Source organism: Vipera berus (assembly GCF_964194415.1).
Source record: "Vipera berus genome assembly, chromosome: 2".
Lineage (NCBI taxonomy): Eukaryota > Metazoa > Chordata > Lepidosauria > Squamata > Viperidae > Vipera > Vipera berus.
In genome coordinates this window covers 215,089,112-215,113,286 of record NC_138203.1, presented here as the reverse complement: position 1 = coordinate 215,113,286, position 24,175 = coordinate 215,089,112, and the positions used below count along the sequence as shown (strand labels likewise).

Below are 24,175 nucleotides of genomic sequence, written 5' to 3'. Positions count from 1 at the left end.
AAATCCATCTGGTGGTGATGCTGTCTATCCCACATTTTTCTAGCTTACCAAGAAGTAGGTTGTGGTCTGCTTTGTCAAATGCCTTGATGAAGTCTAAATATACTATGTCCACATCATTTCGCTGGTCTACTAATTCAGTCACTTTGTCAAAGAATGAAATAAAATTGGTTTGGCATGATGTGTTTTTAAGAAACCCGTGCTTGCTACTAGTTATAACTTTATTTGTTTCTAGATGTTCACAGATATGTTTTTTATTTCCCCCCCACTTTCTTCCCAGGTATTGATGTTAGGCTGATTGGTCTGTAGTTTCCTGGGTCTGTTCCCCCCCCCCCCCCGTTTTTGAGGACATCATCTCTTTTTAGGAATAGTCAGCTGTGTGGCCTTATAAAAGGAAAGCATATTAATTCAATTTAATAAAGGGATGCAAAACCTTTATTACCACCAAGCATTACATATCACTATACATAACACAATTCAATGGACACATCTGAAAATTACATCAGTTATTTTAGATAAAATAAATAAAGCACTTACTGGTTCTTGTGTTTGAAGCCACTGATGTGAGCTTGATATTGCTCTATAGAATTCAGTACTATGTTACAGTCATTGCAGGGATATCCCTTTCCAGCTGAAAATGTCATAAAATTTGAGCATCAAATTAACTGAATTAAAGAGCCAGGTCGATATAATTAACCGTAAAGAGGCATTTACAATGACTCTATGTACTGCGATGTTAGGAATTCTAACCAGTGTCACAGTCATTGACAGTTTAATTTAGACAGCAGAGCGGATTTCTGGTCATATATCCAACTATTTTTTAATTATAGCATCTGCATGGAGTTCAAAACTTAATTGGAACATTAATGCTATGCTCTTTTCAGAATTTAAATGTATGTTCTGAAACAAAACAATTGTTACCGGGGTATACATGGGTGTGTTCAATCTGGAAAAAGGCATCTGAGAGATTAACATTACTGTTAATTCAAAGAGCTGCTCCCATAAAGCTCTGAGCCCCCCATGACTGCAATGGTATTAAAAAAAATTAATAATGGGAGCACTGATTGCTGGTCTCCTAAAGCACGATTCTTTAGGAAAACTGAAGAACTCCTGCTGCAGAGCTATTTTTTTGCATTACTCTCATTCTCAGGTCCTTTAACTATACCAGAAGGAAAGCGAACATTTGTTGTTGTTAAAAATAACTGTTAAATGGAATGTGACACAAACATACTATTCCAAACTGTAGTATTATATTTTTTAGTTCATCTGTTTCTGGTTAATTAAGTTATGTTAGAAATATTTTCCTTAATAAGAATTACAAAACAACATATTCAGATGAATATTTTGCCATGTAGTTTTTACTGAATGTTTTAAAAAGGCCAAAAAAGACACATCTGTCACGATTCCCTGGGAATTATAATAATTTTAAAGGCAAGAAATATGTAAAGGTCCTCTTCCCATTCCAGAGGAAAAGAATGAAGAATGGCAACAGCGCAATGGAGAAAATGTTGGTTCTTAAAACATCTACTAAAATCATTACAATGTGCTACATTTCTGAATGATTCCTTACAATTAACAGGAAAAACCATTTTTAAAATCAACAGAAGTTGCAGATTAGACAATCGTAAAATTCTCATTAGGGAAGCCTTTAAATAAGGCTCCTCTTGGTTGCTATTTCCCCTCCTGTGAACTCCAATAACACCCAATTATGAATCTATCTAATACAGGGGTGTCAAACTCGCCATGTCACATGACGTGTTGCGACATATCACGACTTTCCCCCCATTGCCGGAGCTGGGGTAGGCATGGTTTTGGCATGACGCACCCGGTCTGCGGGTTGGCAGTTTGACACTCCTGATCTAATAGGTATGTTCTCAACACTAACAGGTAACAGGCAATGTGGACAGACGTATGCGCCCCCACCCCCAAAATGCAATGAATCTCTGCTTAGTTATTCAAAATGAATATTTCAAAATAGCGATGCTCTATTTATTCTGCTATACATCCCTAGAAAGGATTAGAAATTTTCTAATTTTGGATATCAAATATTCCAAAAAAGTGAGAGACCAGAAAACCTCCAGGAAAGCTAGAAGAAAATAAATCATTTGAAGGCAGAAAAAATAAAATAAAATAATGATAAATTTTGTGAAAAAATAATTAAAGGAATTCATTATTATTTCAGCAAGTTTCAACAACTGTCTATTCCATCTACTGAGAAAACACATTTTGAATTTTGGGAAAAAAGGAAATAGATTTAAGCTGTCAATTTGTATTTGATTTTTTCCTTGGAGGATTTCAAGATTATAGTAGTGAGATAGATATATTAGTTTATGAAATGAATCAGTGTCTGCCTGGCAAATTGTTATGGAAGCACAAGGTAATGTTTGCTATCTAGTATTTTACATCCATCCATCCATCCATCCATCCATCCATCCATCCATCCAGGATTGCTATTGCCAAGTAATGCGATCATCTTGCTTTATAACCACATCACTCAATGACAGAAATTCACTGCCATCATAACTTGAGGGCTATCTATACTTTTTTTAAAAAGAGGGATAAATGAAGATAAATATTTGGGAAGATGTTTCTGGTATTACTGTCACTCACAAGATTGAGTAGTCATAAGTCAAGGATTACCTGTAAAAACAAACACTTAATGGGTAGTTAGGATGATAATTCCATCACGGATCTCTGCAAAGCAAGTAGGGAGTTTCAGGAATACAAATAAATGAATCAGAATCTTCAACTTGAAGTAAGATGAACAGCACGTACAGAGGCACAAAACTGGGCAACCTGGGAGGATATATTTGGGTTCTTATCAGATAAGAGGAGCAACAAATGGAAGTTAAGCTCTCTGCCTGGAAATATTTCAGGATGGGATAGATGAGAATCATTCCAGAACCTCTGTAAAGGGAGGAACAGAGGAGCATACAGCTGAAGGGAGTAATGTGTCTTGAGGTACATGCCTCAGTATTGTAATCGATGGTTAATAGCAGGCTAGAGAAAATCTTTTGGAAGAATCCTCCAAATTACAGAATTAAATGCTAGGCTTAGATTAGATTGAAGCTCCATTCCACAAATTATTGTTTTATTTGCCATAGTTATTTTTAAACATTTCTTTTAAAAGATACTTTACCAATTTGATATAATTTTGAGAGGTCTATCTTTCTGGCACATGTATGATTTTCCTACTCATTTTGATTTAAGCCGTCACCTGGGCAGACCATCAGGACACTCTGTTTTTATACTGTTAATTTAAAAAATTGTAGTCTCATGTGGCTGCCAACAATTTCCTATCCAAATTACTGACAAGTTCTATAATTTGTTTTTAAAAAGTGTATTTTGCCAACTGTTAATTCTTCACATACTCATTTTATTTTACTTACATCTTCATGAATCATTTTGCTTAATTATGAATCCTAGTTTACCTCTGAACTACCAAATATTATCCTTATTTTGACATTCTTTTTACTTACAGTAATGGTATGGATCACTTGTATCACTGTCAACATTTAAATTTAAATTTCTCACTTTTTATTTATTCTTTTTAGATACATTACATGTACACTTCTCTTCATTTTCTTTCTAACAAAAACCTTCCACACCAGATTGTAGCTCTATAAACACTGAAGCCATATTTTTGCACCTCATGAAAAATTAAAAATTAGATGTAGAAATCCCCCCACCCAATGTTGTCTCTCTTAGCATTGGCCTCAGCCCTCTTGCTCTCCTTTTAGTGTCCAACTAGATTTGGGAGAATTTTAAAGGCATTTGTGAGAAACAGAGAAGCTTCTTTTCCCAAGACCAGAATTTTCAGGATGTCTCATCTAATTCTCTCCTCATCTAGAAGGAACAGTTCCAACTCTGCACGTGAACACATCCACTGTGCAGTATATTTTGTTTCCAATTACATAATACAGGCCCTTCATGGATTACCGCCTTGTCATGGCGAAGGGGCTTGCATAATTCAATGAAGCTATGAGCTATGCCATGTAGGGCCACCCCAGACGGACAGGTCATAGCAGAGTTCTGACAAAACGTGATCCAAATTTAGGCTTAAACTGAAGAAAGTAGGGAAAAGCACTAGGCCACTCAGGTATGAATTAAATCATATCCCTGTTGAATATACAGTAGAGGTGACAAATAGATTTAAGATCTGATAAGAGTGCCTGAAGAACTATGGACAGAGGTTGGCAACATTGTAGAAGAGGTAGCAACTAAAACCATCCCAAAGAAAAATGCAAGAAAGCAAAATGGCTGTCTGAGGAAGCTTTGCAAATAGCTGAGGAAAGGAGGAAAGTGAAAGGCAAGGGAGAAAAAGAAAGATACGCCCAATTGAATACAGAATTCGAGAGAATAGCTAGGAGAGATAAGAATGCCTTCTTAAATGAACAGTGCAAAGAAATAGAAGAAAACATTAGAATAGGGAGGACCAGAGATCTTTTCAAGAAAATTGGAGATGAAGGGAACGTTTCATGCAAAAATGGGCATGATAAAGGACCAAAATGGCAGGGACCTAACAGAGGCAGAAGAGATTAAGAAGAGGTGGCAAAATTACACAGAAGAACTATACAAGAATGAGCTTAACGTCCCTGATAACCACGATGAGGTGGTCACTGACCTCGAGCCAGACATCCTAGAATGAGAAGTGAAGTGGGCCTTAGGAAAGCTGAGCAACAACAAAACTAGTGGAGGTGACAGTATTCCAGCTGAGCTATTCAAAATCTTAAAAGACGATGCAGTAAATGTGCTACACTCAATCTGCCAGCAAATTTGGAGAAAACAACAGTGGCCACAGGATTGCAAAAGATCATTTTACATTGCCAATTCCAAAGAAAGGCAGTGCCAAAGAATGTTCAAACTATCTCACCATTGCACTCAGTTATGCTTAAAATCCTACAAGCTAGACTCCAGTAGTATGTGGATCGAGAACTACTAGAAGTACAGGCAGGATTTCGAAGAGGCAGAGGAACTAGAGATCAAATTGCCAACGTACGCTGGATCATGGAGAAAGCTAGAGAGTTCCAGAAAAACATCTACTTCTGCTTCATTGACTATGCTAAACCCTTTGATTGTGTGGATCACAACAAAATGTGGCAAGTTCTTAAAGAGATGGGAGTACCAGACCATCTTATTTGTCTCTTGAGAAACCTATACGAAGGTCAAGAAGCAACAGTGAGAACTGGACACGGAACCACTGATTGGTTCAAAATTGGGAAAGGAGTCCGGCAAGGCTGTATACTGTCGCCCTGCCTATTTAACTTATATGCAGAGCACATCATGAGAAAGGCAGGGCTAGATGAATCAAAAATTGGAATTAAGATTTCTGGAAGAAATATCAACAACCTAAGATATGCAGATGATACCACTCTAATGGCAGAAAGTGAAGAGGAACTAAAGAGCCTCTTGTTGCGGATGAAGAAGGAGAGTGCAAAGTTGGCTTGAAACTTAACATTAAGAAAACCAAAATCATGGCATCCGGCCCTGTCAATTCCTGGCAAATAGATGGGGAAGAAATGGAGGTAAGTGACAGATTTTATTTTCCTGGGCTCCAAGATCACCGCAGATGGGGACTGCAGCCAAGAAATTAAAAGACGCTTGCTTCTGGGGAGGAAAGCCATGGCAAATCTAGACAGCACACTAAAAAGCAGAGACATCACCCTGTCAACAAAAGTGCGTATAGTCTATGGTCTTCCCAGTTGCAATGTATGGCAGTGAAAGCTGGACCATAAGAAAGGCTGAGCGCCAAAGAATTGAAGCCTTTGAACTGTGGTGCTGGAGAAGACTCCTGCGAGTCCCTTGGACTGCAAGGCGATCAAACCAGTCAGTCCTAGAGGACATCAGCCCTGACTGCTCTTTAGAAGGCCAGATCCTGAAGTTGAAACTCAAATACTTTGGCCACCTAATGAGAAGGAAGGACTCACTGGAGAAGAGCCTAATGCTGGGAAAGATTGAGGTCAAGGGAAGAAAGGGACGACAGAGAATGAGGTGGCTGGATGGAGTCACTGAAGCAGTAGGCATGAGCTTAAATGGACTCCAGAAGATGGTAGAGGACAGGAAGGCCTGGAGGAACGTTGTCCATGGGGTCGTGATGGGTCAGACACGACTTCGCAACTAAGAACAACAACAACATATTACAGGCAGTCCTCGACTTACAACAGTTCGTTTAGTGATCATTTGAAGTTACAACGGCGCTGGAAAAAGTGACTTGATGACTGTTTTTCACAAATACGCCATTCTAGCATCTCCATGATCAGGTGATCAAATGTCACTTGGCAACTGACTCAGTGATTCACTTAACAATTGTGCAAGGAAGTTCGTAAAATGGAGCAACATTCACTTAACAAACGTCTCACTTAGTAACAGAAATTTTGGGCTCCTAAGTCGAGGACTACCTGTAACAAAAGTGAAGCAGCCCACTATCATGTAAGACATTGAAAACAAATGGTTAGTTATGGCATTATCAACATGTACAACGGATTCTGTTCTTTATTCTGAAAGCCTTCTATAAAACACTCACCACTGGAAACAGCTGGTTCCTCGGGAGTTCTCCCATAGTGTGCCATTAGCTTAAGCTTGGTTTCCTGCTTTTTGTGTTTCTTGCCGACATAGTGTTGTTTTGCCATCAGTGGATTATTGAATGTAGCATGGCAGAGATTGCAGAATTTGTCTGGGTCAGAAGTGTTTTGATTTTCTTCATTAGAGGAGGTGGCAGTGGGAAGAAGATTAGTAGGCTCCTTCTGAATGGGTAAAGCTGTTGCAAACATAATTCAAAAGATACAAAAAAATTAGAAGAAAAAGAAAAGCATATTTTCACAAAACCAGAACTAACCACAGTATCCTCACAAGGCCAGACATTTCCATTCTTATTCTGCATAAAGATTAAATGTTCTTAGTACATGCACACGTATACGGGTTACAAAACAATCTGAAATAGCAAAATGATCAAGGATATATATTTTGTGGGCTTCTCTCAGGTATTTTACCATTGTTATCAGTCATCAGACTTGGGACATCAGTGTGCAAATTCTCAACTTAATATCTATATATGCTCTTGAACCTTATTATGTAGAGGACAGGGACTGCTGGATAGGGTTTGTACTATAATGTATATAAACCCTAGGCTATTCTGATGAGAGTTTTTTTTCCCACAATGCCAGGAGAAAACTCCTCTGTACCTTCCTGATCATACCTTCTGTTTTAGGAGACTGCAGCTTCAGTTTCAAATTCTTGGCATGAGTCTTGCCTAAGTAGTGAGAATTAGCCACAACAGGTGAAGAAAAGGTCATGTTACAGATGGGACAGCATTTGTTCCTGTCTTCACCGTTACTGCTCTGTTGCTTGTAAAAAGGAACACAGACATTTATTGGGATTGAAGGGACAAAAGGAAAGCATATCAAAATGTCCCATGTTCAAAAACTGGAACTTAAATGAAACTGTTAGCATGGGTTCACACCACTCTTTACTAAATATTGTCCTCTTTATTTAAAGCAGACAGTGAAATTAGCACAGAATTATTCAACTAAGGGCCTAATAATGTTGTAAAATGGAAATAATTTACTAGTAGGCTCTTACCATCAAATGAATTGATGTAATAAGAGAGCTTTAGTTTAAAATAGGTTTATTATGTTTCTGTAACAATATTAGTTCACAATTGTGTCTGAATTGTAGTCTTCTAATAAGCTTTTTAAATTTATCTTCATTGAAGACTGGATTAAATGTTTTTGCAACAATGCCCAATGTCAAAAATTCTCTCTGGAACATTATATTATTGGCCAAGACTTGCTGCACTGAACACACCTGACAGATTTTCTATAATAATAAATGTACAATGTGCTTATTCTTCTTTGGACTTCTTACATTACCTGCTCCGTATCCAGTTTAATTTTTTTATTCTGACTGAATTCCTCTTCCACATGGATAGCCATGTATCTCCGAACTTTGTTTGCATGCTTCTTACTCTGAAGGAAGATAACAGAGGACAAGAACGCTAAGCCCACCTGGGATCTTTTATACACATATCAGCAATTTCAACAGCTACCTCTAGTTTAAACCACACCTGATAATGAGCAAGCTTCTGGGATTCAGAGATGAGCACCGCGCTACATACTTTGCACTGGGTGTCGGTGAAGATGTGGCTATTTTCTTTGATCAGCCGATCCACTGTAAAAGGCAAGAACACCATTACATATGTAAATATACATGAATGTGAAGTTGTGTAAATAATTTAAAAACTACAAATTCTTGCAATCACGTAGCAATCTTCATGGGCCTTTCCAGAATAACACAGAACTCAAATATTTTTTGCTTTCTGACAAATATGAGTTAGATGTTCTGAAATGACAATTTTAATGCCTTAATCAGAAAAAAGCAAATAGTTTTTGAGAAAAAAATATTTTATTCATTACATTTAACTCAACTGAACAAAAAGTAGTATCCTTGAGGTTGAGCTTGACCCCTGATGATTTCATGTCCACATAAGTTTCTTGGTAACAATCTAGAAATAGCTTGCCATTGCCTTCTCTTCCACTTGGTAAACAAAATAATTTTAAGACAGCACAATTAAAGGCTCAACATTTCTTTCAACTATTGATCCATATTCATTTTAATTATAATGCCAATGCTTTCATTAGTCTTCAGCTAAAAAAAAAATGACCTGGTCAATGGAAGTCTTTCTGTAAGAAACTACATTTCTAGCATTGTTTCTGGCTTATAAATCTTCAACATTTAACATCTTACATTGTGTCAAGAACAAAAAGATTCATTTTATTGGCTGTTTTGACAATATTTGTAATGATCAATGTAAGCATGTAACTATCCTATACCAAATAACTGCTGTGGACTGAGAAGATGAAAAAAAATGTGTGAACAGAGAATCTCATCTATCATTGATCTGACCCATTTTACAAACTCCAGCAAATCACCACATTGATACAACAAATTACAAATACTGCTGTTAACAACATCAGGGGAAAAAATCATCTGAATTATATTTACTTGTAGAACAGGGTAAGAATTACCTGCAGAGAACAAGAATTTGTGGCAATTTTATAAGGTTAACAAATTGTACAATAAGTCTTGTAGATTAATGTCTGCTTTGTCATTTTTGTTTTTATAAAGATTATGGGAGCAACAGAACCCTGGAACACATGATGCTCATTTCTGATGCAAAAATCTATTTAATAGAATAGATCCACACTTAATACTGGTAATAGGGAACAGCCTTTCTAATCCTATTGACAACTGTTACCTGATAAGCATTCCAACAGCTTGTAATAATTAGTGAAAATCCACCAACTGTATCTCTTTCCAGTTTTGATTTGGACATTCCCCTTACCTATTTTTAAACTTTGGAAGAGTCCAAAGTTCAAAATAAGGAAATAGCTATATATTATCAATTCAGACAGAAAATATAAGCTATTTGGGGACGTGAGTTTTAAGAAGGTTCCCATTACTACATGTGCAAATAAATCCATGTTACGTATGATAACGTACAAATTCTCTACTACTTGTCACAAGAGGTCCAGCTCCTCTCTCACTCAACCCCGCTTTGCCTCCTTATTGTAATCTTCAAAAAATTTCTAATGTCCAGTGCACGTGCAAGAATAACACCCGTGCTTATCCATCTTGATTTGATTTATGCTGAGGAGAAGTAGACTGTGTGTATTCATGGCTGGGATTCAGAGGAACTATTTATAGGGGATCTTATCTTTCCTGAAGATCTCTACTCGCTTATTGACAGAGAAGGTAAACTGGACCTACTGAAATGTTCTGATAATTAAGACAAATTCCTAGGCTTAAAATTCATTTTTATTTTGTAACCAGCACACTGAATTTGAATTCTATCAAAAATAAGATCAATCCAATCATTGTGAAATCTGCTCATTACTTTAAATTGTGTTCCAAAGTGGACCAGTATGTCTATCACATGAAAGATTAAAAGCAATGAGACCACGTCTGGTATTCTGAAATAATTACAATGTCTGCAATTGTTTGTATCTTTTCTTAGTATCAAATCTATGTCAATAGACTTTGATGACTTCATGCAGAGCTTCATAGAAGCTTCAAATCTACTGGACCAGGGGTGTCAAACTCACAATGTCACATGATGTGTTGCGACATATCGCAACTTTTTTCCCCATTGCTGGCAATGGGGTGGGCACTGTTTTAGTGTGATGCATCCGGCCTGTGGGCCAGCAGTTTAACACCCCTGTACTGGACCATAGTTCCTAGATGGAAGAAAGGAAAGTAATTACAATGACCAACATTCCTGCTCATTTATCATGCTGGCTGGATTTCTAAGAGCCAATATTTCAGCTGTAATTGAAAGATCTCATATTTTCAATCTTAATTTAGACAATGATGATTTTACTGATTTTACACTATAACATTTTCCCAGTCCTATGCTTGGAAAAAAACATTTAATCAATACTGAAGACAACCTGTAATCTTTCATTTTCAAGGGCCTAACTCACTATACTGATTAAATAACAAATGGTACTATGTTAATTTAGGTAAGAAAAATGCAGAAAACCTATAGGCTTATGTAGATACACATTAGAGGCATAGATATTTAGCATATATTACCACAGGTGAAATTATCCAATTTGATTCTGTGCAAACTACAGAATGTAGCTTAAGATGTAAGATTTAAAAGGCTTATTTAAACAATTATGCCCATATGATTTGATTGAACATTCATTTTATTTATTAAATTTTTATGCTGTCATCTCCCCTATAAAGGTGACTTTGGGCACGTTACAGGTTATAAAACAAGTAAAAAACGTTAAAGCATTAAAACAACATAGAATTAAATTATTATTAAGAACTATACTGAACTGTACTATAACATGAATTAACAGAAGAATACCAGTACATTCTTGGGAGGGTATTTCTCTTAAAATATAAGACTGTTATAGAATATGATACAAAACTGCTCTTCATGCTGCTGTTTATATTAAAAATGATAAGAGAATATCAGTGATGACCTAACTTTAATTCTGAACAAACTAACTGCGTAGTCCACTTATGGTCACCTCTCCCCAGCAGCTTTCTATGAGACTGCAAAGGGAACAGTATGCTCTTCCTATCTAATTAGCTAATGAAGAGAAGGATCAGGGTGATAGGATAGCAGTTTTCCAGTACTTGAGGGGCTGTCACAGAGAAGAGGGGGTCAATCTATTCTCCAAAGTACTTGAGGGCAGAACAAGAAGTAATGGATTGCAGCTTATCGAAGAAAGATTCAACCTAGAATTTAGGAAAAATTTCCTGTCAGCCAGAAGAATTAATCAGTGGAACTGCTTCCCTCCAGAAATTGTGAGTACTTCATCACTGGAGGTTTTAAAGAAAAGATTGGCAACCATTTGTCTGAAATGGTATAGGGTCTCCTGCTTAAGCAGCGGGTTGGACTAGAAGACCTCCAAGGTCCCTTCCAACTGTTACTCTCTATTTTATGATACCAACAGGACAAAAATAATTGGCTAGGTGGAGCTTAGAATATAAATAACATTTTAATAATTGAATAGGTATACCCATTTTGCCTTTCTTACTGCAAAGAAGCATGCCCATATAAATGTAAGAATATGTATACAACTAAATATCCAACTAGCACAGTAAACAAAATGAATAGACCAGGAAAAAGTACCTTTCTGGTCAGCAAAAGATGAACCCCAAAACCTCTTCCAGATAGAAGGCAATTTTTAGACTTTTTCCTGTCCTGGAAAAGAAAGCCCTTGCCTTTCAATTGCACATACTGGTTTCAGCTGAGTATAGTTCCATTTTGCTACCCACAACAAAAATTAGAAAATCAAACTATGTGTAAATAGTTTGCAAATACGCTATTGTTAACTGATGGTTCCATAATTTCTTAAATTGACTCTGACTCTGTCCTCTTTTGTAAGATAGAACTGTCAGGTCTGTCTTTCAGTAACAAGACAGGTAGTTCAGAATTAAGGCCTACTACTTTCTTGATCACTGAAGATGGAGCCAATAAGACATGGATGTACTACACATTCCTATGGAGAGTCAATAGAGTCTAAAGTATCTTCTGGAGCAGCATTTACCTGAAGGCTCAAACTTGTCTATTTTATCTTAAATGAATGCACATATGTCTGCTTGGGTTACTGTCCTACAAATGTAGTTCAGCACTGGTAGCTAATGGGGACAGTTCAGGAATACACTATCATACTAATATCCAGTAGGTAATTCATTGCTTTCTTCATCCATAACTCCTTCTCCCTGGTTTTGAAGGTGAGTGAAAGCAACTTCTCCCTCAATTTTCTTGTCAATTAAAGAGCCTGTCCCCACCAAGCAGACTCTAATACCCACTTATATCTGCATGTGGGCTCCATGATGCAACTGCTTTATTATTATTTTTTGCAGTTGTTCACCCACCTGGCAAATGACGGCATTAAGTTGAGGAACATTTTCTTTGCATCTTACCTTCTCTATCTTTGTGGAAGCATGTCTTGTTAGTAGACCTGAGAATTCCAGCAACTGTTTCCCTCTCCTGCTTTTTGCTCAAATAACGCTTAAGGTAAGATCTCTAGGTCAAAAGGATTAAGTTGGTCTTAATACTTTCTCTCCTCCTTCACAAGGACTGAAGGATTTTTTTCTTGTTTTCTATTAGAATGGAATTAACAAATATTCCAAATATTTTTTTAACCAATCAATGCTTAACTGAGTTGTAGGCTCCTAGTTGGTAATTCACCAGCTAATCAGAATCAGCAATGCACACACAAAGCCACAGAAAGTAAGTACTGTTAGTCTTATCAAGGGATGGTTCAGATGCCAGAAGGTCACTAATATTAGTGTAATCCAATGCTCACCTAGATCACCTTGTATCTCACTTGTGGAGAATGAGAGGCTGCCAGAGGGTTGTTATAGTTGAAGAGACCTGGCAGTTGTCCACTGCTCACTTGCTACCTAAAAGCGCCTCTGACTGATGCAGGTGTGAGTGGTCTTGGGTCTGCTCAAATTTAGATCTATGAAGCTATAATATCATTTTTGCCCCAGCATTCTTACTTTAATTCTTAGTCTCCAAATGGCTTTTCTACTGTAGCTGTTTTGGTGTGCTCATCTACCATACTTGCCAAAGTCCTTCCCATTGCAGTGCTGGTACCAAATATTTATTATTTGTGAAGCTTCAGCTATGACTTAAATTCTTTCCTTTCTTTTGGCAGTCCTCAAAGTAACGCTAAGAGAAAAGTCACTGATTCTTCTATTCAACAAAACTAAAGATTGAAATGAAGGAGTTTCCTCCACGACATAGGAAGAAGTCTTAAGATCTTCTTCCTAGAAGAGGTAAAGTTAAATCTTCACTATCAGCTCTATCTTTGGTAACCAAGAAAGATGCATTTAAAATATATCATTAAGTGCATCATTTAGAGATGAAAAGATTTCTAGGTTGAAAATTGGCAGTTCTAATAAACTGAGAAAACATAGCATCAGGTAGAATTAACCTTTAAATTTCTGCATTTACTGCATCACCACATAATTAAATGCCCTGTAAACCACCCTGAGTCCTTCGGGAAAGGGCGGTATATAAATCTAAATAAATAAATAAATAAATAAATAAATTACTGTCTTCCTACAAATTGCTTCCATTTCATTTTTCCCACTTAAACTTCCTGATAACTTATGACTTTTACTGTGACCAACGTATTTAATTACCATAGTAATCCATCCATCCATCCTTCTTTGATCTGGTACCAGCTCTACATTTACTTTTTGAGTTTGATTCTAACGTGTGATGAAAGATTAAATGAAAGACTTGGCCCTGAAAAGGTTGCCTATTCCAGATTTACATATTATCTAAATCAAATCAGATCCATGGTGTTCTAGAATAGGCAACATACCTATAGAATTGTCAGCCAAGGGACATAATCTATAGTTATTACTACATGTGCTTAACTATTATTAGATGTGTCCTCACTACTGATTCATCTGTGATGTAGAAAGATTTCCCAGTAAGATATTAGCATTCTTCTATGATAAGCCTGAAAAGAAATCTGGAACACTGGCAGGAAAAAATGCCCATCTGGAGCAAAACTATTTCTTTACCAAGTAACAAGTCTCTTAGTTTCCACAAATCACCTTTTCAATGTAACTCTTTCAGTTTCTATCATACAATATCTATCATACTTTTCATTCTTTTAGCACAACACAGTGCTTTCCAGACATTAGGGACAAGACATATCTTCCCAATATGCGTTGTAATCTGACATATTTAAAGAGCAACAATTTGGGAAAAGCTCTTTTGGGATTTCACTCTGGAAGTTCGGCTTATATGTACAATGAGGTAGGCAATATATCAAGTAGGATGAAACCCAATGCCAGGACTGGCAATAGTCAACAAACCACACAAAATTGACTCACTGCGCTCTATTGATTTAGAAAAGATTATAAATATATAATGTAGCTTTTATCCCTCATGTTTGGATTATAATTCTTATCAGCATCAGCTATCATGGCCATTATTCGCTGGAGATGATGAAGTTTCACAGGTTCACTCTTCTGGTAGATTCCAGGTGGAGGGAGGACGTTATAAACCACAGGGAAAGAACCGTTTCTCTCATCGCAGCACTAAATTTCCTGAGACACTAGTTCTAAAGTTGTGGCCAAAGAGATCAGTGCCGTTTCCCTACTACAATGGAAAACGGTGCACTCTTACACCATCTTAACAAGTAACGGATTGAGCGTTACGTTTTCGACTCAAATAATCAGATTTCCGACTTCTTGTCATGACTAATTTTTGTTTAATTTCAAAAGTGTCCTCGAACTTCGTGTCTGCCGGCTGTCGCCGGGAACGAATGCAAACGAAAAGTCTCCGGAGCTCAGCTTGGCAAAGAGCTGGAAAATGTTGTGAAGCACCTTCGGAGGAGGCAGAAAGCAATCCACGAGTGGGGAAGCACGTTATGAGCGGCGCTCGTTCTGCACGTTTGATATGCGGGGAAAGGATCAGCAACCGGTCCCCATCCTGAAGCCCCGCCTGAGAGCGCGGGGAAAGGGTAATGGCCAACATCCATCCCCAAGTCCTACTTTTTTTGACGCAATACTGTACGCTTATGGGAACAGGTAGGAAGATAAGGTACAAGACACCGGTCCTCCGCAACAGCAAGGCAGAAACACCCCAGCCTCACCTGCCTCCTTTCCCACCGGCAAGGCTGAAGCGTCCCCGTTGCTACCCGCTTCGTCCGCCATCTTCTTCCAGCGTCGCCGCCCCCGAAGTGTCTGTCTTCTCCCAGAACTCCGAAATATCGCGAGAGGTCCCGAACCAAAGGGACATACAAGTAACGCGAGAGTCCACTTTCTCACTCGGGAGATCGGAAAAAAAAATCGAAGTGGCAGGTCTCTGTTCTCGCGACGCTTGATTCAAAAACCTGGGCAATTGAGCACGTGACTGACGCCGAGTCTTACTAGTGCCCGGAGATGGGCGGATGTTCTGCGGTTCCGGCGGGAAGGGAAGTCTTGATTGCCTTTAATTCGGAGCAGTCAACTGTTTCAAGTTCTTTAGAAACGTATATATTTCGCGCAGTGCAGGAAAGGACTAATTCATTTTGGTTGTATATCTCAAATGTGCATTCTCACGTCCGTAGGAATCCTCGTGGGAATTCTGCTTAAAACTCTTAATCTGAAACCCTTGCGGGAGTGAAAACGATTATAATCCCATGTCATATTTAAAACAAGCACGGAAGGCAAGGAATAATGCTGCTAAATGAGGATAAAGAACAATGCCGAGTTGTCTTCAAGGGCAACGCTGGTCAGAATCCTAGAAGACTCGTTTTCCAGTACTAGGAGGTAAGCGAGGGGGAAAAAAAAAGCTTCGAGAAAAACAAGCCGCTAAACCATATCGAGTGCACAGCACCGTAACTCATAACACTTTGCAACAGTGGCGGATATCTGTAGCTCGGGTGTGAGATGAGGGTGAAGGTTCATTCTCTGAGCTTGTGGGTTGGTTTTTGAACGTTTCGTTACCAGGCTTGGTAACATCTTCAGGAAGTTTAAGGGATGACACCGACATCCTAAACCAGGGGTAGGCAACCTCGGCTCTTTTATGACTCATGGACTTCAACTCCCAGAATTCCAGAGCCAGCATAGCTGGCTCAGGAATTCTGGGAGTTGAAGTCCATGAGTCATAAAAGAGCCGAGGTTGCCTACCTCTGTCCTAAACTATGCTGAAGATGTTACCTAGCCTATTAACGAAACGTTCAGAAACCAACCCACAAGCTCGGAGAACGAACCTTCACCCTCATCGTAACACTTCGCTGCGGAAAAGAGGAAGGTTACAGCCCCAAACCAAACGACAACAAATCCAAACTCTTTTCCCTTCAGTTCCAGAAACAACGACCGACCGAGGCTCCAAGGGGACGCTCCCTTCCCAAAAAGGCGAGCGCGACCCAAGTTCCCGCCTGCTCACAGGGTACGCAGATCGTCATGTGACCCTTTCCCGCAACAAGCCCTTCATCTTAGCTACGGGAGTTGAAGCTCCCGGAGCCAACATGGATGTGGGCAAAAGGCCCGCTCTTGGCTGCCTTTGAGTCTGCCGGCGAGAAGAAGCAGAGTCCGGGACTTGTCGTTGCTTCCTGGCAGAGTTGAATGGGGAGGGAAAAGGTGGGGAATGACAGAGGCCCGGTGCGGGGAGGGACTGGATCGGTGAGTACAGTAATCCCTTCGTACTCATCCCGACCCGCCAACTTCGCTTGACCTGCGTTTCGGATCTGCCTTTCGGTGAAATCTCCTTCCATCTCGGGATCTTCTCCCAGGACTGGTAGTCCCTGCAGAGTGAATCCTGTGAGCCTGGCTTTTTTCTTTTTTTTGGGGGGGGGGGGAGGGAATTGCTATCTTTCTAGTTCACTTTTTCCGCCAAAGTAGGGCGAGCAAGTTTGGTGGGGGTCGCTGACGCAGAAATCGTCAGAAAAAGCTTCTCATAGGACCAAGATATGTGTGGTCTGTCTGTCTATGAATGTAATGTAAAGACACAGCTGTAAGAGTCCTTTCGGAAATGAGCCTCCAGAGTAATAAGATTGTCACACGTTTATTAAATCAATTGGCTCATTCGATTTAAAAGTCACGTCCTTTCGGCCCTAATCCTGTTCATTATTTAATCTCTGTGTGCTTCGATTACTTTTCTCGCACTGGTGTGCTGCTACTTGCTCGTCACGTTCCTGTGGGGAAAAACATGTTCCGTTTTTCTCACTCTGGTAACTTACAGCATCTTCATACTATCCCGCCGCCATGATAAAAAGCCTGTTCTCAGTAACTTTTTACTTTTGGAACAGTGATGGTTGGATAACTCTCGAAGTTCCTATATTTAAACTATTAGTGAGAAAGATTATCCTGGAGCTGAAGTCACTTTAAAAATGTTCCTACCCTAATGTAGCCAAATAAAGAGGATAGAACTTTCTGCCTGTCTAATATCTTTATATAAAGATAGGAATAAAACCCATTACCTGTGGCCTTTATTTGCACTTGCAGTCCTTCGGGCTATATCATACAAAAACAGTGGCGTAGCGTGGAGGGTGCAGGGGGGGCGGCCACACCGGGCGCAACATCTGGGGGGGCGCATTAGATGCATTTTACTTTAATTACATCAGTATTTTCATAACAAACAATACATGTGCTTAGGGGGTAAGGGTTTCTTTAACTAATCTAGTGGAAGAGACTCCAAGGGTTAGGGGGCGCAAATTACTTGCCTTGCCCCGGGTGCTGACAACCCACGCTACGCCACTGTACAAAAATACTAACTGGGAAACTTTTAGATATTTTTCAATATTCTGTTAAGTTTTTGTTTTATTATCACAACAGCAACACTTTCATTAGTATCTCTTTCAAGATGTTTTCCAGTTTGTTTACATGCTGTTGTATGTCATAGTTGAGGTTAATAAATCATATGCGCAACTTAAGAGAACAAGCCAAATAGCAGCCTTCTTATAGCATACCGGTATTCTTTTTCATATACCCTGTCCTTGAGTTTGTAAATAGTAAATAGTACTAAAAGAGAACAATTAGAACAATTATGCAAAGAAGAAAAGTGGCCAATGTTTTTTTTTAAAATGAAATAAATATTCTCAATCATTTCTCATAAACACAAATCAATATTTGTTTCAAGGAGAAAAACAACAATTTTGAGCATCCTCAGAATTAAAATTCTGACAGTTGAACACCATACTTATTTGTACCTAGAACAGTACCTAGATTTGTGGAAGCTAGTTTAAAAATATTTCTTGCAAAATGCATTAGGGAAAGTGGGAAATCATCTTCAGCGAGGGAATTGTTGATTAGCTATAAGTTGTGTAATGATGTCTATTGCAGAATAACATTTTCAAATATACCTTATTTTCTAGCATCTAGCCATTTCTTAAAATAAGTAAATAGCCACAAGATATGACTTGTTATTTTAACTTTTTTGTTAGTTGATATGAACAGTAGTAGTTTGTGGATGCAGGCAAGTTCAAAATAGAATACGTTGTAATAATTAGAGAATCTGGAGGATGCTAATCAGCTTGAAAAGAAAAGAAATTCAAAGAAAAGATCTTCCAGGGAAATACTGATTTATTGTATTTATTCAAACAGTGTTTAAAGTTGAACTCAGAGACACCAATTTTGTTGAATGTATCTTGGTTGTTCTTTGATTTTCAATAATGTTGGGAAATTTTTCATTTGGGCCTTGATTGCATGGAAAAGTGCTTTGTCTTTTCCTTCCTTTTCTGGAATTAGGTAGATGGTAGGTCTTAGCCAACTTTGGCTGATTTAAAAAAAGTGAACAGCACCAAAGTGTATTAGTAGTTGAATGAATTATATATTTATTTATTTGTCAAATTTAGACACCACCTATTTCACAGAAAAAGGGATGCGGTGGCTCAGTGGGTTAGGACGCTGAGCTTGTCGATCAGAAGGTCGGCAGTTTGGCGGGTCGAATCCCAAGTGCCGCGTAACAGAGTGAGCGCCTGTTACTCGTCCCAGCTTCTGCCAACCTAGCAGTTCAAAAGCACGTAAAATTGCAAGTAGAAAAATAGGGACCACTACGGTGGGAAGGTAACAGCGTTCCGTGCGCCTTTGGCGTCTAGTCATGCCGGCCACATGACCATGGAGACGTCCTCGGACAAGCGCTGGCTCTTCAGCTTTGAAATGGAGATGAGCACTGGCTCCTAGAGTCGGAAACAACTAGCATGCATGTGCGGAGGAACCTTTACTTTTACCTTTACCTATTTCACAGAGTGAAATGGGAGACTGAATGGGAGAACTTCAGTAAATTCCAGAACTATGGGCTAGACTGGGAAGTTGAAGCAGGAAATTAGAAGCCATTTGTACAGTTTTGATACTTCCCACTGGATTGCAAAGCTGCTGCATGAATTGTTCTGGAGATAAGATGAGAGAGAACTACATGTACGCCAACCTAGGAAATACAGGATGTAATAATGCATGTATATATAAAATGTATATGTATATAAAATATTTATATAAATATAGTATATATTCAGTAAGGATATTATTATGGACAGCTGATAGGGAATAAAAAAGGTAAAATATTATAACAATAAATAACAATATATACCACCCAGAATTAAACCAGACAGCATGATCAAAATAATCCTGATACGGGCAACCCCAGGCAGGATTACAGAACCAGGTCTTACAGAAAGCCTTACAGAAAACTAAAAAGGCCAGGGCAAGTCTGATCTCCAGGAGATGGTACCACAACAGAAAAGACTTCTCTTACGGCCTTCCAGATGACCCTCTCTAATAGATGGGACCCGGTTTGTTCCTGTGCTGCTGGATCTCACAACGTGGCTAAATATATTGAAGAAAAATCAAATTAAAATTTGACTCGGCTAAAAAACTGCAATTCTTCAAAAAGAAGCTGTGGTAACAATCACAGCAGCCCAAGGTATACATCATCAAAGTCAAAACTGAGCACGTTTCAAATGACAAATACCAACAATGTAAGATCAAAAATGAAACTGTACATCACCTCATTCATGCCTGTAGCACCAATCATATCAGAGTTTCAAAAATTATGTCTTAGTAGAACAAAAACCAAAGAACTGGAGAAGATCACAAAGTATCCTGTTGTATCAACGTAATATATGTATAGATCCAAGTAGTCTGACCTTTTGTAATTGACAGATGTCAAGACTTTTTGATATAGCGATGAGTGTGCCGATTACCATCGGAACCACCACAGCCAGTTTATGCCATAATCTTTTTCTTTGATTTTCAGATTTTGTACTTTGTGATCTTCTCCAGTTTTTTGGCTTTTGTTCTACTATCCCTTGGCATTGCCACATCGATTATCCACATTTTCCCCCTTTTTTAACTATGGTTAAATCTGGTGTGTTATGTGCCAAGACTATCAATTTGTACTCAGAAATCCCACAATATTTTAACCTGCTCATTTTATTATTATTAATCTGGTTGTTATTATTACTGTACTGTATGCTACTTTTCTCCCATCTTTTTAATTGTAATAGCTAGAATGTTTGTGTTCAATTCATGAACTAGGGCAGAGATTCGCAACTTTTTTTGTAGGAAAAGATATATTTCTGTTTTTGTTTGGATTTTTTAACCCTGCAATTTTCTTAGCTTCATATAGGTGCTGTGATGGTGACATTTGATGTCAATCAACAGGGCTGGAATGTTCAGCTCAATGTAACCATTTTGAGTAAGTAGGGTGAGATTAAATAAATTTATTGGAGGATTGGTGTACATACTACATACCTATAAACTCCCAATTTTTGCGTGTTAGTTAATTGGCAATTGTTGGCAAATTATGGCAGTGTGCCGCAATATATCAACAGCTGGGAGGGGTTTAGGGAGGCCAAAGGATGCTCATACTATACAAGATACATTGTGTATCTGAATGCTTTTTCCATGCTTCTGTCTTTAGAACGTGTACAGTTTTCTGGACTAATCACTATCAATTGCTCATTTAAACTAATCGATTCCCATTTGTGGATAAGATTCTTACTGTAAGAAATTTGAGCTTATAATTATCCAAAATAGGAGCAATTGTTTCTCAAAGTAGATTTCTGACGGTCATTTAATGCTATATAGCCTATTCATGTTATGTATCAATAAAAAGATTCTTTGTTCAAATACCCGCCTGCTTATAGGTACACATGCATATTTAAGTGAATGTGATAATAAGGTATATTACTTGTACTAGATGGAGGGCTATGAAAATACTTTAATGCAAAGTTTGTGTTGGGCATATAAATCAATTTATTTGTGTGGAACACCTACTCAGTGTTAGGCATTGTAAGAAAATGTAATACTGATATAGAACACTGGTGTATCTGATATGCTACTCCCAGAGCAAATATTAAACTTTCTCATGTGGAATCTGTTTCTATTCACGTGGTACGAATAGAAATTTACCTTGTATAAATCAAAGCAAGGATGGGTACCCAATCTCCATGAGTGATTGCAGCCCCACACCTGCCCAATATGACTAGATAAGGTGGGTCTTATAAGGTAAAGCCTCGCTTACTGATGCTACCTATCTTCCTTTTGCACAAAGAAAAATGTGCCATTCATTTTTGCTTCTACTTTATTCTTCATGAAGTGATTCATCTGGCATGTGCAAACTTTCCTAAAAACAGAAGACATTAGGGGAACCACAAGAGCCTGTTTGTGATTTCCAGGGATTGGGGAACATGCAGGATTGCTTTGGCTAATCTGGTGCTTATATCTGTTGTATCCTTCCCACTTGAAAGGGGGGAAAGGGAAGGGCAGGACATGGATGAACAGAGTTGCTCTTGCCAGCATTCGTGCCTCATGAGGTGCTGTGGACTGTATGGATCAGTTTATGTTCAGAGATTCCCTATTCATGGTTTAAAGATTTGTTCAGCAACAGCTATACATAATTAAGTACTGAGGCATGAATTTTGAAGGCAAGGGTATGAAGCCGGATTTTTCCCCCCATAAGCAACTCATACATTTTTGAGGAGCAAATGCCTTTGATTTCAGTGGAACCATTAAGATATGAGATTTTCAGTCATTGCAATAAAGGGACTTTGATCCATAAGATGTGAATCTGCATTTCTGTACTTCTAAATTGTTATTTGCGATTTATTGTGATTTGCTCTGTTAGCATATACAGGTACGGTAATGCTTGACTTACTACAGTTCATTTAGTGACCAAGTTACAATGGCACTAAAAATGTGGCCGTTTTTCACAGTTACGACCTTTGCAGCATCCCCATGATCATGTGATCAAAATTCAGATGCTTGGCAACTGGTTCATATTTATGACCGTTGCTAGGTCCCAAGGTAATGTAATCATCTTTTGCGGCCTTCTGACGAGCAAAGTCAACAGGGAAGCCAGATTCATTTAACAATCACATTACTGACTTACCAACTGCAGTGATTCACTTAACAACTGTGACAAGAAAGGTTGTAAAATGGGACAAAACGTAGTTAACAAATGTCTCACTTAACAACAGAAATTTTGGACTCAATTGTGGTCACAGGTTGAGAACTATCTGTACACGCAACTATTATACAAGTATCACAGATGTATTTTTGTTTGGGAAGCTGTTGAATTTATCATTACTTGATATATTCTATTTAATCCCTAGTATGTATAATAATAGTAAGGCTACTTGATCTATTGTGCTGATTATCAATAGTGTATTCAAGCCTATTGCTTGAATTCTCAGGAGTACATTTAAGGATGAGAGTTACTTGTTTTTGGCTTTGTGTTTGAGTGTTTTAAGCTGTCAAGATTGTGCATTATCTTACTGATAATTGTTTTCTGATTCATCAGAGTGATAAATGATGAAAAGGGGAAGTAGCAGTCATAGAAAGGGTATTGTCAAGGATACCTTGAAAAATGCAAGTTTTCAAATGAAGCACTTGTGGTTTTCCTTGTTAATGGATCACCTTGGCTGTCTTCACTGAGAGAGAAAAATGTTCTGAAACGTTTCAAGATGAAAAGAAAAAAACTCCTTAATAACAAGCAGGGGACTAGAAAATCATCCTGGTAGCCAATGCATAGAATTAGTTGCAGTTATTAATTTGATAGATGTTCTTGCAGCTGATGAAATTGGTGTTTCTTAACACGAGATTTTGAAATAGAGGATGTGGCAGTGGTTGTGGGGAAAAGCATGAAACCATAATACCACTTTCAGTGTTTTTTCAGTTGTCTTGATCTCAATACTGTTAAGGGACAGCAGTCATTTTGAGTTTCAGAGCTTCTCTGAGAGTATTGTGATTAAATCTCTACAGGCCATTTTGAAAATGTAGAATATAAGCATGAGTTATTATATACGCTAGTCACCAGGAGTAAAAAGCTAACTTGAAGGCTTAATGAAGGAATGCATGAGCTGAAGGAACTAAGGAATAGAACAAATCTTGCCTTTCGGGGCGTCTTCCCCAATGTACCTTGGTGAATACCAAGATGTTAATATAAGATAAAAACATATCTGTATGGTATTCTGCACATCATCATTCTATAAGTTGAAAGTAATAATGTTAAAATAGAGTTTTCTCTCTACTCTGATTCTAGACTTTTTATTACATCAAGAAATATGAAGAACAAGCAGTTACAGAAGATCCTAGTTGACCATTTTGAAGAAGGTTGTGTTTATTTATGTTTGCCTCTTATAATATTGGAGGACGAAGTAATTATTGAGAAAAAATTGAATACAGTTAAAATCTTGATTTCTCTAGATTTCATCCAATGGATATTGCATTCAGTGGTCCAAATTCTATTATTTTATATCATTATACCAAAGATGCAAATGATGCAATGAACAACATTTTCATTGATATATTGATACTCTTTACTTTATTGGACTAGGGCACAAGTCTGCAACCTGTGGCTCTGGAGCCGCATGCGGCTCTTTCAGCCATCTCCTGCGGCTCTCAGTCCTCTGCCATGCGCAATCCCCCAAAAAAAAGTGGGACTAAAAAAGTTCAACCAATCAATTCAAATATGCAGGGTAGGTGCATATCTCGCCTCCACTCTTCAGTCAAACCCTGTTCTGCGCATGCGCACATGTGCACACATTTTTTGTGGCTCCCAGTTTTTCCTTTTGTGAGGGAACCGGTTCCGAGTGGCTCTTTCACTGTTTCAGATTGCTGACCCCTGGACTAGGGAACAATGGTTGCCCTCCATTCAATTAGTCCATTAAAAAAAGTTTCATTGTATTTATTTATATTTATCTGATAT

At 38.3% G+C, this 24,175-nt stretch overlaps 2 protein-coding genes across 18 annotated transcripts in view; one reads left to right on the top strand and one right to left on the bottom strand.

The window, feature by feature from the left end:
* Positions 1-15,217, bottom strand: part of ZNF346 (zinc finger protein 346) — a 35,284-nt gene extending 20,067 nt beyond the window's left edge. For 2 of the 5 annotated variants that reach the window (XM_081317711.1, XM_081317713.1), the window contains exons 1-6: positions 15,141-15,217; positions 8,060-8,163; positions 7,866-7,961; positions 7,193-7,340; positions 6,521-6,754; positions 535-628 (exon numbers count right to left, since the gene is read on the bottom strand). In XM_081317711.1, the coding sequence (XP_081173837.1) occupies positions 535-628; positions 6,521-6,754; positions 7,193-7,340; positions 7,866-7,961; positions 8,060-8,163; positions 15,141-15,201 (737 nt within the window). In that variant the 5' untranslated portion in view covers positions 15,202-15,217. Of the gene's footprint in view, positions 1-534; positions 629-2,637; positions 2,794-6,520; positions 6,755-7,192; positions 7,341-7,865; positions 7,962-8,059; positions 8,164-15,140 lie in introns of all 5 variants that reach the window. The other 3 variants (XM_081317714.1, XM_081317715.1, XM_081317712.1) reach the window with 3 other exon arrangements.
* A 97-nt stretch (positions 15,218-15,314) lies between these two features.
* The window catches only part of UIMC1 (ubiquitin interaction motif containing 1), an 82,550-nt gene continuing 73,689 nt past the window's right edge, over positions 15,315-24,175 (top strand). Inside the window, exons 1-2 of one of the 13 annotated variants that reach the window (XR_014025119.1) lie at positions 16,272-16,791; positions 23,510-23,580. Coding sequence is in view for 5 of the 13 variants with exons in the window: in XM_081317700.1 (XP_081173826.1) it covers positions 23,532-23,580 (49 nt within the window). In the remaining 8 variants the exon portion in view is untranslated. Of the gene's footprint in view, positions 15,799-16,271; positions 16,792-20,605; positions 20,663-23,509; positions 23,581-24,175 lie in introns of those variants that run through there. The other 12 variants (XR_014025118.1, XR_014025117.1, XM_081317700.1 and 9 more) reach the window with 12 other exon arrangements.